We start from the raw sequence: 23,099 nt of genomic DNA, 5'->3' as shown, positions 1-23,099 counted from the left end.
TTCAGGAAGAGAAATAAGAGTGAAAAACTTTTAGAAAGTTTTGAGAACTTGAGAGATGGGGAGAGGAAAATTTTCCTCGCGAAAATTTTGGGAATGGTTATACTAATAATGTGTGCTAATTTAAAATCCAGTAGAACTAAACTAACCGCTACGGAACCCAGCGTACTATAAAGTCTCTTGCGTACCTTATCGATTTTAATTTTTGAAAAATTTTCAGTTTTAAAAAATTTTTCAAATTTTTTAAAAATTTTTAAACTGACTTGAGATTCTTCTCTAGTCAGAACCTCTTTTGTTTGCCAAAGGACATTACCCTAGAGACTAATCTGCTCTCTTCTCAAAACTAGGAAAGGACACAAAAAGCGGCTAAACATGCAACAACGATGAGCGATTTGTGGTAATCTCCACCCTCCCCCCTCCCCCTCAAACGTATTACGGTATTTGAGCAGTAGTTCGTTATCAAGGGATTCTGCAGAATTTACCAACTTTATTCCGAAAACTACATTTTCTCGGGCACGGTTTTTTTTTGTCTAAAAACACAATTTGAATAGATTTATCGTCTTCGTCATGGTTAATTCGGTGAAGTGAAAATTGAATGGACTGTTCTGGAAAGAATTGTCGTCGCGTATAATTTAGAGGATGCGTAGTTGTGCAACGAAGTGGAAGAAGCGAAGAAATCATGAAGAAAATAATTAAAAACGAGAACGGTCGAAAAAACGGAAGCACTATTCCATTTGTTATTGTTTGTCGTAAAAATGCGAAAAAAAAAACTCTTTTTTGGTGCTGAAAACTGAAAAAGTATGGAAGAGACTTCATAATGGGTTCTGTAGTGGTGCTATAGAGCGCAAACTGCGAAAGTCATCTCATCTACTGCGATAGTGGGACTCTCGAAGTCCGGAGGCTATCCCTTATCCTATCCTGACTTATCCGAGTAGAAGCACTTCGGCAGTTACTTTTGCTCATTGTTTAGTTATAAAAGAGTTAAAAGTTAAAAAGGATAAAGTTAGTTAATTGGTTTTTATATTATATTATTTATATATTATATTATTTATTATATAGTATTAGTTAGTAAGCTTATTAAGTATAAAGTTAAAAGTAATAGAGTGTATGGCGCTTTTATTAGAATTTGGTCGCATGTACGGGTCCAACAGCTATGTTCCTGATGGCAGTGGCCCTGCTATACTAAACACTCTTAGGTATTTGAGCCTAGGCACGTATGAGGTATAAAACTTGGAGTTATATGGAAGAACTTAGCCAGATGTTGTGCAAAGGTGCTGTTGTCGAGCACACCACCAAAAGCCGAACTGAAATATATCAAATACCTAGTGGGAATGTGGAATCTTTGGTAACAACATTCCGTTTCTTTACAATGAACTTCCGGGTATTGCCGACCTACAGGAAACAGGTGCAGAGGGAGTTCAGGCGAGATCCCACATTATTTTCAGGTGGTATGACTGGATCCATACGAGATACCTAGGTCCCGCAAGATATGGAACAGTGTCGAATAGATGTGGATTCTGTACGAGCTCTTTCTGCAGATCGAGCAGATTGTTCAAAGACGACACCCCTCGACAAAAATGCGTCAGGTGTTAGCATCAGACTGTCAATTTTGTCAAAAGATAAGCTATAGTCATTCGTCAGGATTTGAAACATAAGAGAAGTGCTTTACATTATTTTCATGGAGTATGACTGGATATTTTACAAGACGAGTTGGGTCCAATAACTCTCCCAGGCCCTGGGAGAAAAGAACGAGACTCGCGATATGGGGCGGGCAGATGTGAGCAAGTGAACGTCCAGTCTCGTTGAATTTCGACATGTCGCATTAAGTATGCGCGGCTTTGAATCAGAATACTGCAAATCGTAATTCGAAATAAATGACATAAACAAAATAAATAAAGTAAGTGAAAGGTCAGTTGAACACAGACGAGTTCAAAATCTGGTACATGCGAATATGAACGTATAATTCTGGCGCTGTGCCCCGCCTACATTCTTTTCCTATCGGGGCGTTAAGCTTGGTTGAAGTGTTACGCGCTTGCTACATGCATTAGAGCAATTAAATTTGGACTGGAGCACGCTTGTTGCGGCAGTTTTCGGCCGGAGGTATGCAATTTTTATTCGGATCGAGGAAGACATCCAAACGGGACTTACCATGACAGGTTATTACCGCATCTATTCCCTAAGCATGAAATAATGAGGGCATTAATGCTTGAAAAAGTGATGTTGCACTCTTCAAGCTACCTCTTTTTCTAACCTTTTTTCAAGTGAGGGAAGGAGTAGAAGTATTTTGAAGGATTTAATAGAGATACGATTCTGCAGTGACATTGAAATCGCAAAGCTGCAATTTAGAAAGTGAATGCATGTAACAAAAATCTCAGAGAAAAAAAAAACTTCTCGTGAGGGAATTAGTTCTGAATATGCGAAGAGTTTCTATGAATATTCAACACATTCATCGTTAACTGGATTCTGTGTGGGAAAAATACCAACAACTATTGTGAACTTATGAGTTTTCTGCAAATGTTTTGACTGGTTACGGTAGTTAAACGCGATGTCTATTTGAAACTTTTTTCTTTTCCATTCATTTAAAGGATTCTCAACAGTAGAATTAAGTGCTACTGAAGGAATAAGAACAGAAACGTTTTTTTTTTTCAATGACGACAATGCTTAGTTCCTGGTTAGCTTCGACGAAATCACAGTGAAGGATGTGGTCATCGAATAAAAAAAACAATAAACATTCCCTATGATTCTGGAAAAGTTTGGGATATTCCTAGAGGGAAAAGTTCTCTAAAAAGTTTTTTTTTTGGAGAAAAATCGAAGAAACATTTCTGTAGGTCTTGAGCATATTCAAAAGATAAACACAAACATGCGACAGAAATCTATTGATGCTAAGCAAAAGGACTACTCGAATGAAAAATACTCGAGTAAAATTTCCATAACTCCAGTAACCAGGGATCTTAGAAGATAAAGCATCGTAAAACTAATGAAAGTTACTAAAACTTGAAACACTCCATAGCCGAACAACTCTCTAACCAAGTATATGTGCATAGAGAAGCAGGTTCCAGAAAAATTGTTCCTATCAGAACCAGATAACTTAGGGTTGTTTTTGTTGAATAATGAAAGTTGAATGATGTGAGTGAACGGGATAATTAATAAAATTTATTGCTTATGTAATTTTTTCTTGGCTAGTAAAAGAAGGAAATGAAACGGAAGAAGCGAGTGAAACCGAGCACTCTTTGGAAAGTGCAAGCCACAAGATGGAAACAGCAGCGCCTCGATGAAATCTAATCCAGACTTGTTTTTCGTGGCAAAATTGAGCTATTGAAATAACTGAAGTAAAAGAGGGTGAAGGGAACGTCTAGTTATTGTTATGAAGTCTAACCTGGATTAATCCAAAAACGGTTAAGGACCCTATTTCGTTAGGGAAAAAAACCAACGAGACTTTAGAAGAATACCCATTGTAGTTAGTTAAACTAGTGAAACTCGTCTGTATAGTTCACCAACAGTAGATCAAAGGCTAAGGGATGGGTAAGTAAGAGAGTTTTAAGTTAATTAGGAAGATCCTGACATTTTGAGCACATAAACGATGTTCTCTCGTGGAACACAACATTTCATCGGGGAGTTCACATCAACTACGATGACATCGCCGACTGCACCGCCTCCTCGACAGCCTTCTTTGCTCCGAAAACGCTGAGAAAAGCACGAAAGAACCGTTTGCGTTTGCAAGATGCGTCCAGAGGAGGGATCGCACCGAGAAATGAGAGAAATTAACGAGAAGACACGAGAAAAAAAACAACAGCATCAGGATATTTGTCCTACGTACTCTGACCAACGCCAGCTGGTCGTCGGCATCGGACTCACGCGCGCACCCTCCGCAAATCGTGTGCTCCCTCGTCCGCCTCGGTTGCCCGCTGCTTCGCGCGTGTGTGCAACCCCTCCTCATGCCCTAAGCATTGATCCGGAATGCATCGTCGTTTGCATTGTTTAACATCTGCCTGTTCCTCTCCATCATTTCTCCAGCTATGGTGTCTTTTTATTCTGTTTTCGATCTTCCGAAGAAAAAACTCATTCAAGTGGGCAAGGAAGTGTTCCGTCGTTACCATTTTTACGTTGTTATAGGGAATAACAATGGCAACGGAACATACATGAATGTCGAATATTCTTTTTTTCACCACTCGTCTTCATTTGCGATTTCCATCCTCTTTCGGCTGGCATTTTCTTCGAGGAAAGTGCCTCCGGAAATGCGTCCAAGGATAAAAGGTGGATGATGTTAATGGTTTCTAAAGAGAATGGAATGAAGTCAGAGGGTTTAGTTTGGTTGGTGGCTAAGAAATGTTTTCTATGGCGTAGAATTCTTAGAAGGGCTGTGATTTGTGACTGGTGGTGATGTTTTATTAGCTATTCTATGTACATAAATATTACGGCGCAGTGTTTAAGTATAACTATAAATAATGACAATTTTTTAAAGATAAAAAACAAACTTCTTGCATATATTGCATTTTTTTTACATAGTTGAAAAGTAGATCAGAGAGCAGTGCCTGCAGAATTCTTATTTTGCTTTTATTTGGACATTTTATTCAAAAAAACAACAATAAGAATATTTTTTCAACAATAAAATGTTAATAAACTATGAAAGTTGTGAAAAATAACGTAGATAATTTCTACTATTTGTTCTATTCTGTTTTCTATTCTTCTGACTGAATATGTTACATTTTATGGCTACTTCAGAATTCCAAAATTTTCTCAACGAATTCTTCTATTCGGGACTTAAAAATTACTTTGCAGAGAACTTTGAAAGTGTCATGAAATCCGATTCAATTAGAATTTCCGAAGGTCCCATGCATGTCGTGCTCCAGAACTGGCACGCCACATGAATTCAGCTCGCGCTGAATAAAACACACAGCGAAATTCACTCAATTAGTCATACTGTACTTGATTCTCCTCATTTCTTCGTTCTTTTTATCACTTTGAGGGATTTTTTTTAATACTGAAAGCCCCTAGAGAGTCGGGGAGAGTTATGCCTATGGGAGGTCATAGGGAAGGAGGGTGATCTCGTCCATTTCTTCCTAATTGCCGGGAGATGGGGCGCGTGCACAAGGCTGGCGCGCTTCAGTAGAACTCATTTTACAAAATAGCGCCCCGGAACGCTCGAGGCCCCATCTTCCGGGCCGTTTTTTACGACAATTAGGAAGAAGTGCGCGGAATCACCCTCCTCCCCATAATCTACGACCCCGCATGGACATAACCCACCTGAAACCCGCACCACCCCAGATTTGTGGGGTGACGGTGGTGAACATCTGTAAGTCAGAGTTAAAATCCTCCATTAGCATTTATGAGCAATTTGTTGATAGTTGAATCGGGAAAAATATGGAAAAATGTAATCAAGTGTTTCGTATTCTTTTGTCAAACGGTTTTTGTGGTTTTTTTGCACCAGTAGCATTGAAGGATAACTTGTAGCTAATGATTTCGTCTTAAACAATAATTTTTCAAATGTCGAGACAATTTCTCCGATTGGTACTGTGGCAAGTTCGCTTGTACATAAAAAAAAGGAACAAACGAAACTATCGACAGGAAATTGATAAATTCTCGAGATTCATAATAGTGCCCCCTCTGCCCTCACTCATATGCTCCTCCCTGTTTTGAACCTCACTCTATTTTCTAGGGACTTTCACTAAAAAAATTAGTCAACAATGCAAAAAAAAAGAACGAAGAAATGAGGAAAATTAAGTCCAGTATGGCTAATTGAGTAAATTTCGTTGTGTATTTTATTGAGCGCGGGCTGAATTCGTATGACCTACCACTACTGGAGCACGACATGCATGGGACCTTCGAAAATTCTAATTGAATCAGATTTCATTACACTTTCAAAGTTCTGTGCAAAGTAGTTTTTGAGTCCCGAATAGAAATAATTCAAAACCATCTTCTAGCAGCAATGTACATTTGGAAACTTAATAAGTAAACAAATGCTAGAAGTGCTGTATTCATTTATATTATCCTACATCTTCTGGTGCAAATCGTGGATATCAAATTCCTTCATATTTGTTCATTCATTATATGACAGCCTAACCATGGATGAATAGAAGATTTAAGGAACAATAGGAGTACGGAACAACTACACTCTAGAGTTTGTATTCGGGGATATTTTCGACGTCGGGGCCTCTCCATAAGTAGATAGAATCTAACAAGTAGTTCAAAAGTACCACGGCGAATCTCCCCTGACAAGTCAGGGAATTTGAAACGTCAGAAACACCCAGAGGCTTAACTACGCATGAAAAATCCCTCTGTTTCCCGGATTTGTAGACTTTGTTTCATGATTTCTATATGAAACAACTTTCCGAACTCTATCTGATAGAGGAAGGCATCCATATTAAGATATTTAAAATTTCCTCGAAAACAGCTACTAAAGTTTCTGCCACAAGATCTGTAGCTTTCTAAGTATTCATGAAGTAGTGGAAAAAATGCAGAGAGAAAGAATTTTCCTCTTCTTAACGAGTAAATGGGAATTCCATTCCACCGCGATTCCACCGCGCGGATGTCTGCTAACATCGCGGCTACTGAAGCAAGCACAACGATTTAGGCTCTTTTGGTTTTTGTTTCCGGATGTAATATCTTAGGGGATGATGACTCATTCTGGATGAGGCATTTCAGAGGATATGTTAGAGGATATGTTTTAGATATATGCAAATGTACCAGACTTTTCAGGCTCAGACGAAGGCAACAACGACGAAACGTTAGCCGTAATAAAGACTGTTAACAATTTTGGCTATTGTTCGACACATTGTGAATCGAATACTTGTAAATGGAAATTCTTTCTCGCTGTGTTACAGAAATCAAAGGCTTTTTGCGGTGAAAATGTATTAAACTAGCGATCCTTAAAGGGATGTACTCCGGTAATATTTTACTTTTCATCATGACTATGCTTATACAGATTGTTTAAAGCACTACATCCCGCCTTCAATCCGTTTCTTATTCCATCCTTCCAGAATAGTAATGGGAATAAAATCAGACCAAATCTATATATTCGTACCCATGTACAATCCGACTGCGTAAACATGTCATATTCGGCACTACACTGGCAGCGTGTCTCCGCTACTCATCCGGCAAAACACTCAATTATGCCAGACTGGTGACTGAGGGCTTCAGAATTCCCAAAACTATAGCGAAAACACAACTATTGTACGGTTAGGCTCTTTTTCAGAGCCTTTCACTAGTTTTAAAAATTCCAATTGTTGAATTTCGGAGTTGAATTTCGAGTGTTTCTCCGAGAGAATTGAAGTATCAAGGAATATGCTGCTTTTTGAATGTCTTCTAATTTTGAAGCCCAGGAAAATTCGAATGTGCATCAATTGCTGTGAATTCGACTACAGCTTGTCCCAAGGAAGCGATTAATCCACGCTGCTGACGGTTATCCCTAAGGCAGAATTCTGCATTTCATTTCTCCAAACGCTCCCACTTTTTCCTATGAAAATAAAGCGCCATAAGTGGCGCCTATAAATCGAGATTTATAAAACTCAAAATAATTAATCATCGTTAATAGTTTGTGCTTTTCCAAAAAGTAACTTTTTAGAGATTGCCTTCATAAATCTATGTTGCGCACAAATTTTGTATGCCACGAACACATCTAAGGCGAAATAGAGGGGTTCTGGGAATTTGGGAATTGGCTAGGCTAAAATCCATGGTTTTTCATACTTCATCATGCTTCATCATAATCATACTGCAAAAGATGTTGCGCTAACTGATAACTCTCGAAGGTCTCATTTGACAAAACTTCTACAACAGCATAGTTATCCATGAATTTATTTCCAGAACTGAATGGCCCTTGGTATATTTAGGTCAGTACCCATTCCGTTTTCAAAGATTAGCGTGCTTTAACAGACTTCCAAGGACAACCTTTGTGATAAAGTTAATGAATGGACGAAGGAAAAAAAAGTTGCCAAGAATACACTTGAAGAAGTACGTTACGCTGGATCGTTGTCAGATCTAATACAGCGTAAAGTGTAATCGAATTTTGTGGATATGTTCGCCGAGATAATTATTCCGTCCACTCGTCATCAACCAGTACATTGGCGTTCGATTTAATCAGAATTCGTATAACAGATAGTAAGGTCAAAGAAGAAGAAAGAGTTATGTAAAAAAACAAATGATGAAACGATCGGAGGTGTACCCTTGCAAAAACTATTTATTAATAAATAATACAAAATGCTCACGTATGGAAATCAGTTCATGTGAAGTGACGCATGTGAAGCCTATTCAAGTAAAGTCAATGAATAGGCTGCTGATAGGGACCGGAATGTGCACAAGGCGCCACATTCTAAGGTATCTAGGAACCAAGTCTTTTTCCACGCTGTTTTTGAGAACGATTAGGAGGAATTTAGCGGAGCAGCCACTCCTACTCGTAATCTAAACCCCAAGCTCTATATTGTCCCATACCACAGAAACCCCAAGGTCGTCAATTTCATGATATTCAAACTTTAAACTAGAACTCACTGTTACAACTACTGTTACTGAAGGAGCCGTTTTTTTTCCAACGCTCATGACAATCATGTGATCATTTTGAATTGATCGATAGCAGAGACAGCTCCAGCTTTTTGCTTCAAAGTAGAGGTAGAGTGGCATTTAGTTCATCCAGTTTCCCTTATATTTTTCTTTTGGAATATTGAAAACAAACTCTGATTTATCACCTACCAGCTCCAATGAAACAGGAGTTTCAAAGGGTCGAGGGAAATAAAACGGCTTAAATTGAGGCACACATAGTCGTGCACCAAAAATTATTCTTTATCTTCTTCAATAATTTAAATAAAATGGGTAAGCTTTTGCTGTTCAGTTACATACTTCGGAACTAACAGAAACTTGTGAGAAGATTAATAAGAAACAAGGTTGTGAAGATTGATATGTTTCAAGGATTCAATATTATTATTTCGTTTAGGTTTTTATACGTGAATTAAGCTGTGTGATAATGGTTTAACCTCTGCAACCATTTCTTCAAAATCGGCATTGTTTACTTTCAGTAAATTTGTTTGTCATATTTAAAAAACTGACTGAAAATATCTACTCTATCTTCATAGATGGTTATTGTTCGTTCAGTCTTCCTCAACTTGTACACATCTTAGAAAAGGAATAAAATAAATTTATTTCTGCTACAGTACAAAGGCTTCGCGAAAAACATGTGAACTTTTAAATTTGGGTGATTTTGAGACGCATTTTTATACAAAAATGAGCAGAGATCGAGAAGCACCCTGCGGCTGCGCGACGTTAACATAACGACGATAAGGAGAAACAGCACAGGCCGAACTCTCTGTACGCAGCTTTCCAACAACTGACATCTTGCGGTGGCTCTGAACACGAAGGTTCTGAATTAAACCGAAAGTTTAAAAAAAGAAAAAAATAACTAAAGTAGAAAATTCATAAAATAAATGAATTAAAATAACTGAGAAATTTAAAATTTTAACAGCAAACAAACAGTGAACAACCTTCTTTTTGCGCCTGATCCGACTTCGTTGTGCTGTGGTCAAGGGGTTTTGGTTGTGTTATTATCGGATGAATCTGAGCAGGTCGTGTTGGTCTAGGATTTGAGGCAAGTACCTGCAATATTTGAGCCCTGATTTATGTGGTCCAATAAGGGAGTTTTTTCTAGAGAACCATAACAGTTTTGAAAAACTGTTATAAAAAACAGTACTTACGTTGTCATCAGATTTTGTCCTTTGATGCACCTTCGGTTGAAGCAGGTTCGAATCAGAACGCGATCCAGGGGTATCGGAAACAGGAACAAACACTTTTGATACCACACCACACAAGCGAGAAATACAATTGTTTTCAGAAAATGAAAAAAACTGATTTCTTGGCACAATAGTACGGTGTCATCATTACACACGGAATCACCATCTCTGGTGTCCTTAGAACTCATAAGTCATTTGGCGCCATCATAAATGTCATAAGCCAGCTTTAACCCGTACCCGGAGTTCGTTGTCCTATTTAACTGCTGTTTGAACTAATCCAGGGCTTAGAATGAATCTAAGGATGCGGTTGTTGGTCCATGATCGACAGCTGTTAAAGGATTGCAGAGATTTGTACGAACAAGGATCGGTCATCCGGGCTTTACTGCAAGCGTAAGAACGAGGGCTTATGAATATTCAAATGAGGTGTGAGAAGTTATGATGGTTCGGAAGAAGGTTTGGTAAACATTGAAATTAGATTACTCTTCTCTTCTAGTAAACATCAGTTTTAGTTGTAAGTCCCTGAAAACTTTATTTATTTCTACACGTTTCCTATGATGGTTATAATTTACAACTAAAAATGATCATTTTTCTCCAAATGAGGATATCCCTGTTGCTCACGCGACCAGTGATGGTGAACTTGTTTATTTTACTTCACTTGCACCTGTTTATCGCTGAATTCCCCAACTTGGAAACCCTTCTTCACCTACCACGTTTTGTAGGAATCTGTAACTCAACAACACCGTCTTCCTCCAGTTTGCTGAAGATCGCCAAACTCGTCCCAATCGCGCCGCTGTCAAAATGTTTCACGGACACCACGTCAGTATCTGCAAGAAAATACCTGAAAAATAAAAAAAAGGCTATACCTGAAAAATCTTAAGCGTGAAGAAGGATAAATGAAAAGAAAAGTGATAGACTCTTAGGGAATTTTGGCTGTGAATGAGTTGGACAAATATAATTCGCTGTCTTAAAGTGTATATTTCCTGAAATGGAGCGAATCTTCCGGTTACGGTTCCCTATGATCCAGTTCCTATAATCGCAGTTAGTTTTTCTGGCCTAGCAGAAGAAGTTTGATCCGCATCCATGTGCTCATAACTCACATCGGAGATTGCTCGTGAACTTCCATGTGAAAGTGTGTTTTAATGGATTTCTCAGCATCTAGCTGAAAAATCAAATAATGTTTTTTTTTTCACCACAGACGCTACCTCGACATCATTAAAGCGCACAACGCTTTAATGTCCCTATCCCTACAGGGATGCGTGTACGCGTCTAACTCGAATTGAGAACCATTTGAGGTTTATGAAAGCGGATGCAGCCTTTCAACAAATTGCGGGGGCGGACAGAGCAGTTGAAATTCATGGAGGGACCTAGGAAGTGATGCTCCACTTACGATTTATGCATTTTTCCTGCAATTGTCCTGAAGAACAGAAGATGAGTGACCGAAAAAATCTCTCTACATGAAAATATTGTGCAGATGCATAAAAATTTACGTTTTTTTTCTAATTCATATCTGGATAGCATGAGAACGGTACACGACAGTGTCTAACGCTAATCTCTGAGCGTTCACCCGAAGAAATTAGAGTAAGTATCCAATCATTTCCTACGGTTGGATGTTGCTATAACCACAAAGCTAACAGATCCATTCTAATCCTGGGATTCACCTTTCGTGCAACATGCACAAGCGGATTTATTGCTCATTAGTACATAAATGTCATCATCTTCAATGTCGAGAGTAAATTGATGATTAATAGAAAGTCCATTAGCGAATAACCTGAAATTTAAACACTATTTGAATCTGGAAAATGTTAGTTTTTTAACGGTTATTTTAACACGCTACAGTATTCACCATTTCATACAAATCTCTTGACGTTCATCTCTTCGCAGACCTTCAATTTTTCGGCCAGGCATCGCTACTGCGATCACTGCTTCCAATTCACGATCGCTCATTTGGAGCACACGACGAGTTACTCGTGTCATCTGGGTCTGAAAGCTACACGATCAGATAAATGATCAAATCAATAAAAAAAGTCTTCGGAACGGAAACACATTCAAGCTCGACTGGATTGGATGTTGCGGTGACTCCTTTAACCCAAATGCTCTCGGGATATTTCTCTGGTATTCATAAGTTCACGATGACTATAAAATAAAGTACGGAAGTATTAAATATCAACAGTCACTTGTGTGTACCAGATTTGTTGACTCTACCTATTAAATGTACAGAACTAGTTCTGAAAAAGGACAGTAAACTAGCGAAAACCATAGAATGGGCAGTCTTTTTCTACTACACTGAGAAAAAACGCAAACGAAGAATAGAATTACTGATCCAACTGTGACCACAGACGATCTAAAATTCACTGAAGAAATTCTAGATAAATTCAATTATTTTTCACTTAGTTTGACAGATAGAGATACTCAAAAAATAGGAAACAATGAGATAAAATGCAGGTTGTTACGAAGGAATCAGGACGAGCGTAAGGTAAGGGTAGAAGAAAAAAGTAAAGAATGCGAAAACAAACAAAAATAAAGGTAAAAATTGATGTGATTGGTTTTTTTCTGATCCGTTTCAGTAGCAGTAATTCTGTGTTAATGCAGTAAGCGTATTATCTTATAAATGGACAGAATAAGTATAACTGAAACTAGCAGAAACTGTGTGAAAATGATTGATTTCGTACTTACAGTTCGTACTTACAATTTGGGTAGTTCCACAAAAATTGGGTCACTGCGGATGGTTACTAGTGCGATAAACTTTCTCATCAAATTTGATACTGTGCTATCGCTATAGCTGTGCTGGACAGATCAATCAGTTGATTTCAATAGATTTTCGAGGAATCGCCTTCCCTCTTTAAGTATTTTTTGGCATTTTTGCTCAAATATGGAACAAAGACGTTTTTCTGCCCTTCGTCTTCACCTAATAAAACTTGTTAAGAAATTTTTAGCCAACTCAAGGAAATGAAGAAAATTTCTCAGAGTAAATAGTAAGTCTAGGGGTAACTAGTAAGTCTAGAATGATGAAGAATTCAGGTCACTGAAATGTAGATGAGATGTTCTCTTTAACGTTTTTTTTTAAAATGCACTATGTTTCACAAAACAAAAGATCAGTTTTTTATTGGTCTCCTTTGAAGCAATTCGAGATCCCGCTGATAGAATGCTCACGCGTTGGATCAAAATCAAAACATCCATGATGGAACCAATGTTATTATCAGTCATTTCTTGAACTCTACGAAAAACTGTCTCATTTATTTAACAACTGAATTGGAACTCCATGAACACAGACATGTTGTAGGTGTACAAAAATATAAGAAAAATTCGAGAAATATGAACAAAATGGAAAAAATTAAGGTACTTTTATGTTTTCATGCTGATAAAGATTATTACCTAGTTTTTATTCGAAGCTGGTATTTGAAAATTTGGTACTTTAAGATTTAGAAATGGACAAAACGATAACTGGAAATCTTCATGTACCTGCCATAGAACGTTTAACAAACGCTAAACCCAAAAAAATATAACACTCGATGTAACATTTAAAGTTGTCAATGGACGAAAAGTGGTGATGGATGACGGAAGGATGAGTAGGTGGTGGTTGACGGTTAATAGTGTGATCATGGGTATAGTCACTGAGTCCACAATCAAGCAAGCTCCTGCGGAGATTTAAAAAAAAATTCGGAAAGTTGTTGTTAAGAAAATTTGTAAAAAGTCATGAAAAATTGTTAGATCTCGATCATAGTCTTAGTGAGAATATCACAATGATATTCATTTTCCTTTGTAGATTCTCATGTGAAAAAAGTTTTCTTCTGGAATAGATTCATCGACACATCCATTTTTATCGCATTATTTTTTTGACTAAATATTATCGTCATCATTATCATCATAATAACATCATTTATCATCAACAATATAACCATCAAATAGTGTTTAATGTATAATATATAAATAAAATAGTATATATAAAGTATAATATACATAAAATGTAAGATATACATTAAATATATAAAATATAATATACATAAAATGTAATATGTATAAAATATATAAAGAATAATGTAGAATTTCTGCAGAGATATCAGGAAAGGGTAAAAGTGCATAATAGAGTTCAATTAATGGCAGTATAACCATGAATTTATTAGTTTTCCTTTGATTTATGCCGGTTAATGACTTTTTGTGGAATTAAAAAGTGATCGTGAGGGATGTACCCAGAAACAATGAAAAGACCCCATCGTCGGGAATTATCCGTGCTCCACGAGAACTTCCCAACTCAGGAAAACAACCCAAAAAATAAAGAAATAGGAACATCGCATATCAGATACATGATGCGTAACCGAACCGAATGACATCCGGTTCGTCCGATGACTAAACGAAAACGATTTCATATTTAGGATTCCACTTGAATAATCGATTACAAAGGACTCTCTGCGACGAGTATTATCGCGGGGAATTTGAATGGACCGACACAAACACGCACCCATTCATCGCTGTCCTTCGCCACAAAACAGTGAAATTTTCAAAACGTTGAGGACAATAACACTGTTGTCACACGTTAATAATGAATCTAATCACGAATTTCGTTAATAAATATGTCCCCAAAAATTGATTTTCCATCACTGACATCCTGACATTGTTTGCCTTGGCGCATGTGATCAATTCTATGGATTCTTAGAAATGGATGTTCTAGTTGTGCTATAAGATTGATAGTAGTGTTTTTCCCTAACAACACTCTACAGCATTGTGATATTGTTCAATAATTAAATAAATAAAATATTATTTCAGAGTGGAGTAGAAAAAACATTTTCACTTGGAATTTGAATAAGCTGATTCGCTGTTAACTTTATTTTGATTACACCTAATACAATTAATGTAATATTAATTGAACTATCCTCTAATTAGAGGAATCATACAAATGAGCACGAGAGCAAAAGGTGCAATTTGGTATCTGACATTGGGCTAAAAAAAGATTGGAAAGGAATGCTTACGGAGACGTATCCGTAGGGCACTTAGGAAAAATCCAGCAAGAATTATTCAAACATATATTAGGGCAACATTTTCACAGTTGCACAGTTATCGCACAGTTGTCGTATTTATAACAAAAAAAAACTAGCGGTATATCTGCGAAACAGGAGTTGTGTTGATCACTTCTGGTTCGGACATGTGGTTCTACGATGCAGATAATGTTATTGACGCATTAATCTCTGCACACAATACATTGAAAACGACCGAGTTTCACACTATAAGTCACATACATCCGGGATTACGATCCGACAACGTTCCCTTGTAATGGACATTTTCAAGATCTGGAAACAGTTTTAGTGAAGAAATCCCTCCAAAGCCACTTTTTTGGAGTCCACCGTTACGGAAAAATGCATAAGTTTAAGTACATTTCGTCGTAAATCTCATTTATTGATTAAATTCTCGTCTATTTTTTCAACAATTCCAGAAGTCCTCCTACAGCAAAAGGAAAACACACTTTTTAGAATTATTTTTTTTGTCTTCGCTGAAAATAATCGTGTCGTCTCCCACGAAAGCATCAATATTTCCAACTTTTATGATACCAGTGTCATTGAAACATGTTGATAGAGGTCACATTACCGTCCCTGTACTGCTCACTTTCAACAAAACTTCCAACAGGTGAAACAGCTAGGTCAAAACGATTATAATATCCATTAAAAAATCGTGCAAAAACTTCTTTTGCACAGCGTTTGACAGAAACAAACTATCACGTCCATGGACGAAATTTTACTGCTTACTCTGTTGACTGTAATGTTGAACTCTTAATTGTCGAATAAAAAAAAATGAAGATATTTGAAAAGTGGGAAAGAAATTCATGGGATAACCAAATGTTTGTGTCAATAAATACGAAAAAGAGGAGAAGTTCCGTGATTACAACATTACTTTACTGCATTTTTTTACATTGTTTGGAAACCAATGGAAGTTGAAGAAATAGAATTCCAAGTTTTTCAGATCTCTAAATAAACTGCAAGCATATGGTCGAGGAATTTTAACGTATGACGCGGCGTCGCTTGATCGAATGCAGCCAGAGTGGCGTGGATACCAAGGTTCTTAAGAAACACATGTAACAACGGAATACAATAAATTTCTTAAGACGTTTACAGAAACGTGGCACCTGAACAGTGAGAAGACTTCAAAACGAAGTTTGTCCTCAAAAGTGTAAGACAAAGAGTTACAAGTGAACTTCTGGAGAAACCTAGTGACTAAAAGCGGTTGTTCAAAGCAGTCTCGCTATGTTTTATGAAAATCTAAAGTGAGGTTAGTGTGCCATCAATACACGGCAGCTATGAAGGAAAGAAATGTGAAATCAACGCTTGAAAGGAAAGAAATACGCCTACGAAGGAGGAAAAAGAAGCATCGATGGTGTTTTAAAGGTTTTTTCTCCGAACAAGAGATTGACATGAAGTTAACCACTTAATTTCTTAGGAGTATTTAACTTACTTATTCGCCGGTTATTACAATCGCAGGTTGTTTTTTCTTATATTTGAAGAGTTTGAGAGTGATTAACGAATGCATAGATAGCACAAGAAGCAATCAAACTTAATGGTTTTTCGATCATTCGAGAATGTTTTCGAATGTGGAAATACTTAAAAATGTCTTCAAACGTTCAAATTGTAGCGATTTCCAATATTCATTGAATCTGTGCATTGGGTAGGGAAAAAAAGAAAAGGAGGAAAAAATATAGTGCGTCACTGGATTAACAGAAGGGCGCCTACGAAAGGATACAAGCAAAAGTTCAGGCCGACACCTCGCTGACATTGCTGATCATAAGAAAAATAAATGAACAATCTCTTTTTCTTGTTAGGTTGTTGCAAAATGAATACAGTTTTCAATCTAAATTTAAAAGCAAAATTAATCCGCTCAAACGCAACGAATCAGTGTAAATTCATTCACAGTCAATACATTTTCATCAACAGAAAACAAACTTATGCCAGAAACGCAAAAGTCCAGAAGCTCTTAAGCAAACGAAGCACAGTCGAATGTGTAGCGATTTTTGTTAAGCATTCCTTGTGTTCTCATAAGTACAAATGTGATAGAACAGGTGACGTTGAAAAAATTTCCCCTTTAATAGTTATTGGTTTAGTGAGTGTGTAGTGTATTGGCGGAAAGTTAGATGCGTACAGTGGACGAGGTTACGGTTCTGTAGCACACCTCTTTCAACCTCGGTCGCCTGCGATTCATGTTCTCATTATATCGTATAGCAGAATTAGTTTCTTCCTTTTCACCAATATCACTCGCAAAAGTTGCAGTTTCCAGTGTATACCAAGGATTAAATCCAGAGTTTCTTCTAATCTGCAATAGTTTTTAGAAATCTGTACAGTTTTGTGAAAATTTCCCCTTTGATAGCTATTGGTTTACTTGAGATTACTACTAAGAACTAACTCACTACTTTTTACTTAAGAACTGTTTTTTGTGTCCCTTTCGTCGTACCGCAGAAATGATGACATAAGGAACAAAAAAAAAGCCAAAAATTGAACTATTTTCTTGAATTCTGCCCAATGGGCTGTCGAGGAAATGATTTACAACGATTAAGACTACCTAATTTGTCGTAGGAACAGCTAAGAAAGATATAAAGCCTGGATATCTGAGAAGGTTTTACAGAATAAGATAGTTTCGAGAGCAATATGTTTAGTTTGAGGAGATCGTGCTCTAACTCACATCCTCTGTTACAACTCCAATTTCAGAATGCAGTCGTTGTACGTTTTACCGGATCCCGCTGGTTACAGTTGTTTGTTTACTTAGAGGATCCGTCAGTCTTGAGTAGTCGTAAAGAACTCTTTATTGCTTTGTAACATGTTGTTGTTTGAATCCATGTCCATATCTGGCATAAAAACGGTGTCACCGATGTTTTTCGCAAAAAATCTTCTTCCACCATTGATCCTGATCGAAAATAAGCTCACGACACGGTAAACCGTGTCTACGTCCGAAAAAAAAACCAACTGTTGTCGTTGTTCTTCCTTTTGATATATTCCACAACATGACTTATCAAATGATAAAAATTTAGCAATTCTGTTTGGTCCCAGATTATATAGCGGTGATTGTCCTGGTTAGCTGAAAAATATTTTAACCTTCCAGTTAGTTCAGGATATCTCAGCTCAACCATTTTCGCTTCTTGAGTAAGCTGGGGGGTAGGAACCTGTTCAGAATCCGTCTGAGGTTAAACTAAATCAAACAATTTTTCATTTATTTAACAACCTCGTGTACAGATTATCAAACTCGATACTACATTCAACTATGCCGAGGTTCATTGAAAGTCGAACTTTTCAACTAATTTTTCATTTATTTTTATTTAAAATTTTATTAATTAGTTAGTTAATCATTATTGTCGGTAGTAGTACACAGTTGTGATTTCCTTAGATACGTGTTTTCGCTAAATATTTATTCAGCGATAAAAATTGATTGTTTCCTACAAATTTATCCGTCAGTGATGAATAAAATTGTTGGTGCATATGATGGTGTGGCTTGGATGTGCTATACACCCTAATTACCGTACCCCATCCCTTTCTTATCATGGATTTAGATGAAGTATGATACCTCCCACAACAACGGCCTTCTTTTCTTCTAATCAGTTTAATTATCCAAGAGCATTCAATCAAAGCAACAACGAGATTAAAGCATCGCATCCACTCGGGAACGAAAAGCCACTATAAACGTAGCAGATCACAATTAGCCGAAACCCGTGAGCCGAACAACAATCAAATTCACGCGAATTCACAGAAAATCGCGCGCGAGAGAGAGAGGCCACACAACTGAGACGTATCATCGTCACTAGTATCACATCAGAGCCAGTAGTTAAACATACATACACATACGACTGCTCTCTTCGAAAAGCACCTAACCGAGCGTCAGTACTGAGAGTCAAATGAGGGACGAAGGATTCTGAACACAGATGCCGAGGCTAGACAAATTGTTCTACTTGGTCTTGTAAGTCGTAGGGACCACTGACAAGGAAATACGTGGTCATCAGACCTTTGCCTTTGACGTTGATTTCTCCACGACATTCTAACTCGAATCCTTCTTTTTCTAGAATATTTTTGGTTTCCTCAGTGACCTAAATGCGATTTTTTCTCGTAGAATCTTCAAATACTTAGAATAAAGGGTGGATTTACCTGAATTTTGCCCGGAACACCAGAAGAATCCATGCGGCTGGCCACATTTACCGAATTACCCCATATGTCGTAATGCGGTTTCATGAGCCCGATCACACCGGCAACCACTGGACCAACGTTGATTCCTAATTGAGGTTAGTCAGAAAAATGAAATGAAAGAGAAGCAGAGAGAAATTTCCCGCGAAAGATGTCTCCCTAAGAGAGTAAATAATGTCGGGATTGCTGTCCAACGGAATGATGAAATCAGATCAAATGTTGGATGTGAAGCATACCTTGTACTATAATATATTCAGGTGAAAACAACTTGAACTGCAGAAGCGGCTACACTAGAACTGTCGTGGTGAGCTAGAACTTGCACTCAACGAGGGTCCCACTTCGATCGCAACAGCTAACTTTACAGCACCAACTCGAGCGCTGCTGCTTACGCTACTGCACCGGACTTCAGGTAAGGGTATACCTCAGGTGGTTTTGACCCGACCACACACTTATACGACTACCGTATTCTAAGAGCTAAGCGATAATTAGCAAATTTCTACCTTCTTCATGTGCGAATATGATTTAGTGATTTCACAAGTTCGTAACAGTGAAAAAATCAACATGAAGGTGGAAGTTTTAATTTGTTTGAGAAAAAATGGTAGTGAAAAGATGGAAGAAGCATTTCGAATACAGAAACCAGTTATTCGAAAAAAAATTTGATATACCTATACGAAGGTCAAAGTTGTTGAAACTGTGCTCATTGATCGCCTGAATTTTCACCAACAAAGCTTGTGCAAATCGAGCCACGGCAACCACATGTGAGTTGTCTTCGGTCTGTAATTACAAACCTATTTTTTCGTTATTGAAAGAATGAGGTAGTACTGTAGTATCGATGGATTTTTTTCTTGAAAAGTGCTCTATCTACCAAAATATCTACCTTTTTTATAGTTGATTTAACTGTATTTATCCTTTTTTGTAGCTGATTTATGTGACAGGTGACTCCCACTTCTCAAAAAGAAAAACAGAAAAGGTGAAGAAATGCGTACAGAAAGATGTACCAAAATTCTCAGCATCCCGAAAAAAACTCTTCGATAATCTCTCTCTGGGACACCGTAGCTTGAAAGAAAGAAGACTGAACAATCGTTACAAATCATAACATTATTGCCAGTGCATTTGCATTTGCATTTGCGAGAAGACATAAAAATAATTTAGAAAAAAAGTAACGAGGACCAGTTCTTACAGAAATATGTGTCGATATCAAAGGTTTGCATACCTTTCCATATAATCCGCTGGCAGCCATGTAAGTCGTTGAGATCGTTTTGATTTTTTCTATGCACTTAAATTCATCCCTATCGAGTAACTGAAAAAAAATAAATTTTAAGACATATGGAGTTAAAAGGTAGAAGATAACACGTAAAAATTTACACAAAAAGAGTAGGAAACCAAAGTTTCATATGAACTAACAAATGGGGGTAAAATAAAGGGATGAGGTAAAATTACGTACGAGGCAAAAATGTGGCACTACAGGAACGTACTGTAGATCAAATCATGTGTATATATTTGTTGTATTATTATAACAAAAATATATATTTTTATAGTGTAGATTATATGTTATTATTATTATTATTATTATTATTATTATTATTATTATTATTACTATTATATACCTTCGTTTTTGGAAATGAAGAGAAATGAAAATGAAATTGCGTCAGCTAGGAACCATCATCTTTTTTAAACGGAATACTAAGTGTAAGGAACAGGTTCGAACTATGTAATAAAAAATACAGAAGATATTTTGGAAAAAAAATTTAAAATATTTTAGGTAAACTTTAAAGAATAACGATGCTGAAAAAAAAACCTACGTCATCAAAATCCGAGATTATTTCATTGAGCAAACGTAAACATTCCACTCCTTCATTGTTTGCATCAAGTTCCATGTAAAATTTACTGAAGTCCGTAATTGTGATGAAAATTATGCATGCAAAATCTCGAGCCTAAACAACAACGCGCGACACATTTTTAACAGAGTCCGGAAAGTGCTGCTATCGTACCGCGCAACGCTCACCTCATGATAGAGATCTTTGGATTTGCTGTCCACTTTATCCTCTAAGAAGTGGCGAGCAACATGACTAGGTAGGATATTCTCTAGGATGCATCGGTTTTGTGCGTGTTTCTTCGTCATTTCCACTTGTTCATGTAGTGCCTGTGGAAAGTAATGGAAAGAAATGATCAAATCTTTGCCTAAATTACTATGTTCTGTGGATAAAATTTTTCCCAAGGATTTTTCTCCAGAAATTTTACCTGTAATTTCCAGATGAAATCGTATCTAGAAATCAGTTCTGAACGACGAGTTTGCATTAGGATCAACACGACGGCGAAAGCAGCAGTGACTGTGAAGAAGATACGTAAATCATCAATTGTCGACACATTACTGTAAAATCAGGGATTTTCAGCAGATCTAAACTCACACATCGAAATCCAATAGTAATAGGCTAACCTGCAATATGCGTCCAATTGATCCACTAAGGTGAAATTATTGAAAAATTGATTCCTTTGTAACCATACATGAAATTGTCGATTTGTGATCTGTGGTCCAGGAAATAACCATAGTAAAGTGATCCCTGACACAGTGAGCACCGTTGCGATGCATACCTGAATCGGTTGAGATTTAAAATATCAGCTAATACAAATTTCAACTACAGTGACCTTGGAAATGCTTAAAATTAGTAATTCAATGAATTTAACAACACTAACACAGTACTTGAAATCTATTATTTGAGTTAGCCTCAGTTAGACACATAGAGATGTTGTAAAAAAGGAAAAAAATTGAAGGAAGATGAGGATCCTTTAACGAAAAGAGGCAAAACGCAGAAAGAAATTATTGAACACGAGAAGAAGAGAAAAGAAGGAAGAGAATCTGATTTACTGCGACTTTTTCTGAAGAATGTGAAGTTATAGTGAATCAATAAACTCAAAATAAGTCGCTATTAAATATTTTTGTATGTTAATAAACAGTTCATTCTCTTCAAATTCTCTTTTTTTTACTGAAAAATACCTTCGACGAGGACAGCAGAGCTAGATAAACGCATATGGAGAGCAGCAGCAGCAGACTCGTCTCGAAAATGAGCTAAAAGTAGCAACATCTCCGCTGTATATCAATCGGTACAAGATGTGTAAGATTAAGAATGAGGGGTACCTCTGCTTTTCCAGTCGGGATTTCATGACATGACGAATTGCTCAGCATAGGACCACCATCGGTGCATTCAAAACTGCACTGATCTGCGTCAAGAGTCTGAAAATGAAGAAAATTGGGAGTTCCTGACTAGAAGTTGTCAATTCTGAGGTGTAGCACGAAAATTTCAAGCAAAGTGAAATTAGTCTGACAACATTTGTAAGTCCTAGAATTTGAGGAAACCTGGATTCTTTTTTCGCGGATTTGAAAAAAATTAGCAGCAGAACAAAAAGTTACATAAAAATGATATTGTGACGGAGATTAACCTTCGAGAAATATTAGAACTAAGAGAAAAATCACGAAAACTTCGAGAAAGTCGTCAACGTTCGTCACTGACTTGATCTCTAGCTTCTAGAAATCTGGCATATCATAATCCACTTCAAGGAGTAGTTCTTCAAACAAAAAGATCGAATATTTATGTTCTTGGTGTCTCGAAATTTTTGGATTTCAAAGTTTCCTTATGCAATTCGGTGGTGCAATATTCTATCTTTTTATATTTTTTCAGTTCTTCGATATTTAATTCCTACGCTCTTAAGTTCCCAGATTTTTATCTCTCGTCTCCTTGTGCGTTATGAATGGGTCCATCCAGAAAACAATACAACACATCTCTTACACTGATGATAGCCGAATGTGCAAGAAGAACGATAGCAAAAATGAAAAATATTCGAACACTTCGAGAACATTTCAACTTCTTCGCTCCTCGTTTAGCGTTTCTGAGCTGTAAACAAATTTTCTACACAAAAAATCTTTGGAATCCGTGGAAACCGTTAGTGTGAACAACTTGCCAAAAATGCCTTTAATGCCATATAGACGAGTAAAATAACGAGTACGACGAAGGCTACACCCATGCAAATAAACATTGCTGAACTGCTGTAATTATCTAGGTTATTTTTTTGCATTTTTTGTATATTACAGTAATTCGTTGCTTCTGATTACCTCATTTTTCCAATAATTAGGATCCAACATGCTAGAATAAAGATGAAAAAATAGCAACAGATTTGAGCTAGTAGCGCCGACTCCTTGATTTCGAGGAACTATAAGAGAACCCATCATGAGTGAGTTTCAACATGAATAGTT

At 37.0% G+C, this 23,099-nt stretch overlaps 3 protein-coding genes across 7 annotated transcripts in view; 1 reads left to right on the top strand and 2 right to left on the bottom strand.

The window, feature by feature from the left end:
- Positions 1-1,131: 1,131 nt before the first annotated feature.
- RB195_008204 (uncharacterized protein) lies at positions 1,132-6,857 on the top strand (the record flags this gene model as incomplete). Its single annotated transcript, XM_064194604.1, has 5 exons — positions 1,132-1,193; positions 1,252-1,402; positions 1,475-1,583; positions 4,111-4,251; positions 6,694-6,857. The coding sequence occupies 5 exons, from the start codon at positions 1,132-1,134 to the stop codon at positions 6,855-6,857; spliced, it is 627 nt and encodes a 208-aa protein (XP_064045749.1).
- A 2,386-nt stretch (positions 6,858-9,243) lies between these two features.
- RB195_008203 (uncharacterized protein) lies at positions 9,244-18,217 on the bottom strand (the record flags this gene model as incomplete). 2 transcript variants are annotated; one of them, XM_064194602.1, is made up of 6 exons in its annotated part: positions 9,244-9,326; positions 10,415-10,531; positions 11,366-11,475; positions 11,551-11,687; positions 16,857-16,997; positions 18,116-18,217. In XM_064194602.1, the coding sequence occupies 6 exons, from the start codon at positions 18,215-18,217 to the stop codon at positions 9,244-9,246; spliced, it is 690 nt and encodes a 229-aa protein (XP_064045747.1). The 2 variants fall into 2 exon arrangements, with proteins under 2 accessions (XP_064045747.1, XP_064045748.1); XM_064194603.1 differs by lacking the exons at positions 16,857-16,997; positions 18,116-18,217 and adding exons at positions 9,462-9,573; positions 9,672-9,763 and having other exon boundaries at positions 11,551-11,681.
- RB195_008202 (uncharacterized protein) overlaps positions 17,456-23,099 on the bottom strand; it is a gene marked incomplete at both ends in the record, with an annotated part of 44,238 nt that continues 38,594 nt past the window's right edge. For 2 of the 4 annotated variants that reach the window (XM_064194599.1, XM_064194600.1), the window contains 14 exons: positions 18,564-18,584; positions 18,652-18,756; positions 18,815-18,939; positions 19,516-19,624; positions 20,064-20,150; positions 20,653-20,784; positions 20,856-20,993; positions 21,092-21,221; positions 21,288-21,442; positions 21,846-21,917; positions 21,987-22,082; positions 22,636-22,740; positions 22,808-22,892; positions 22,959-23,056. In XM_064194599.1, coding sequence (XP_064045742.1) covers positions 18,564-18,584; positions 18,652-18,756; positions 18,815-18,939; positions 19,516-19,624; positions 20,064-20,150; positions 20,653-20,784; positions 20,856-20,993; positions 21,092-21,221; positions 21,288-21,442; positions 21,846-21,917; positions 21,987-22,082; positions 22,636-22,740; positions 22,808-22,892; positions 22,959-23,056 — 1,458 coding nt within the window. The other 2 variants (XM_064194601.1, XM_064194598.1) reach the window with 2 other exon arrangements.

Source organism: Necator americanus, chromosome III (genome assembly GCF_031761385.1).
Source record: "Necator americanus strain Aroian chromosome III, whole genome shotgun sequence".
NCBI lineage: Eukaryota > Metazoa > Nematoda > Chromadorea > Rhabditida > Ancylostomatidae > Necator > Necator americanus.
This window is presented reverse-complemented; position numbering and strand designations above follow the sequence as displayed.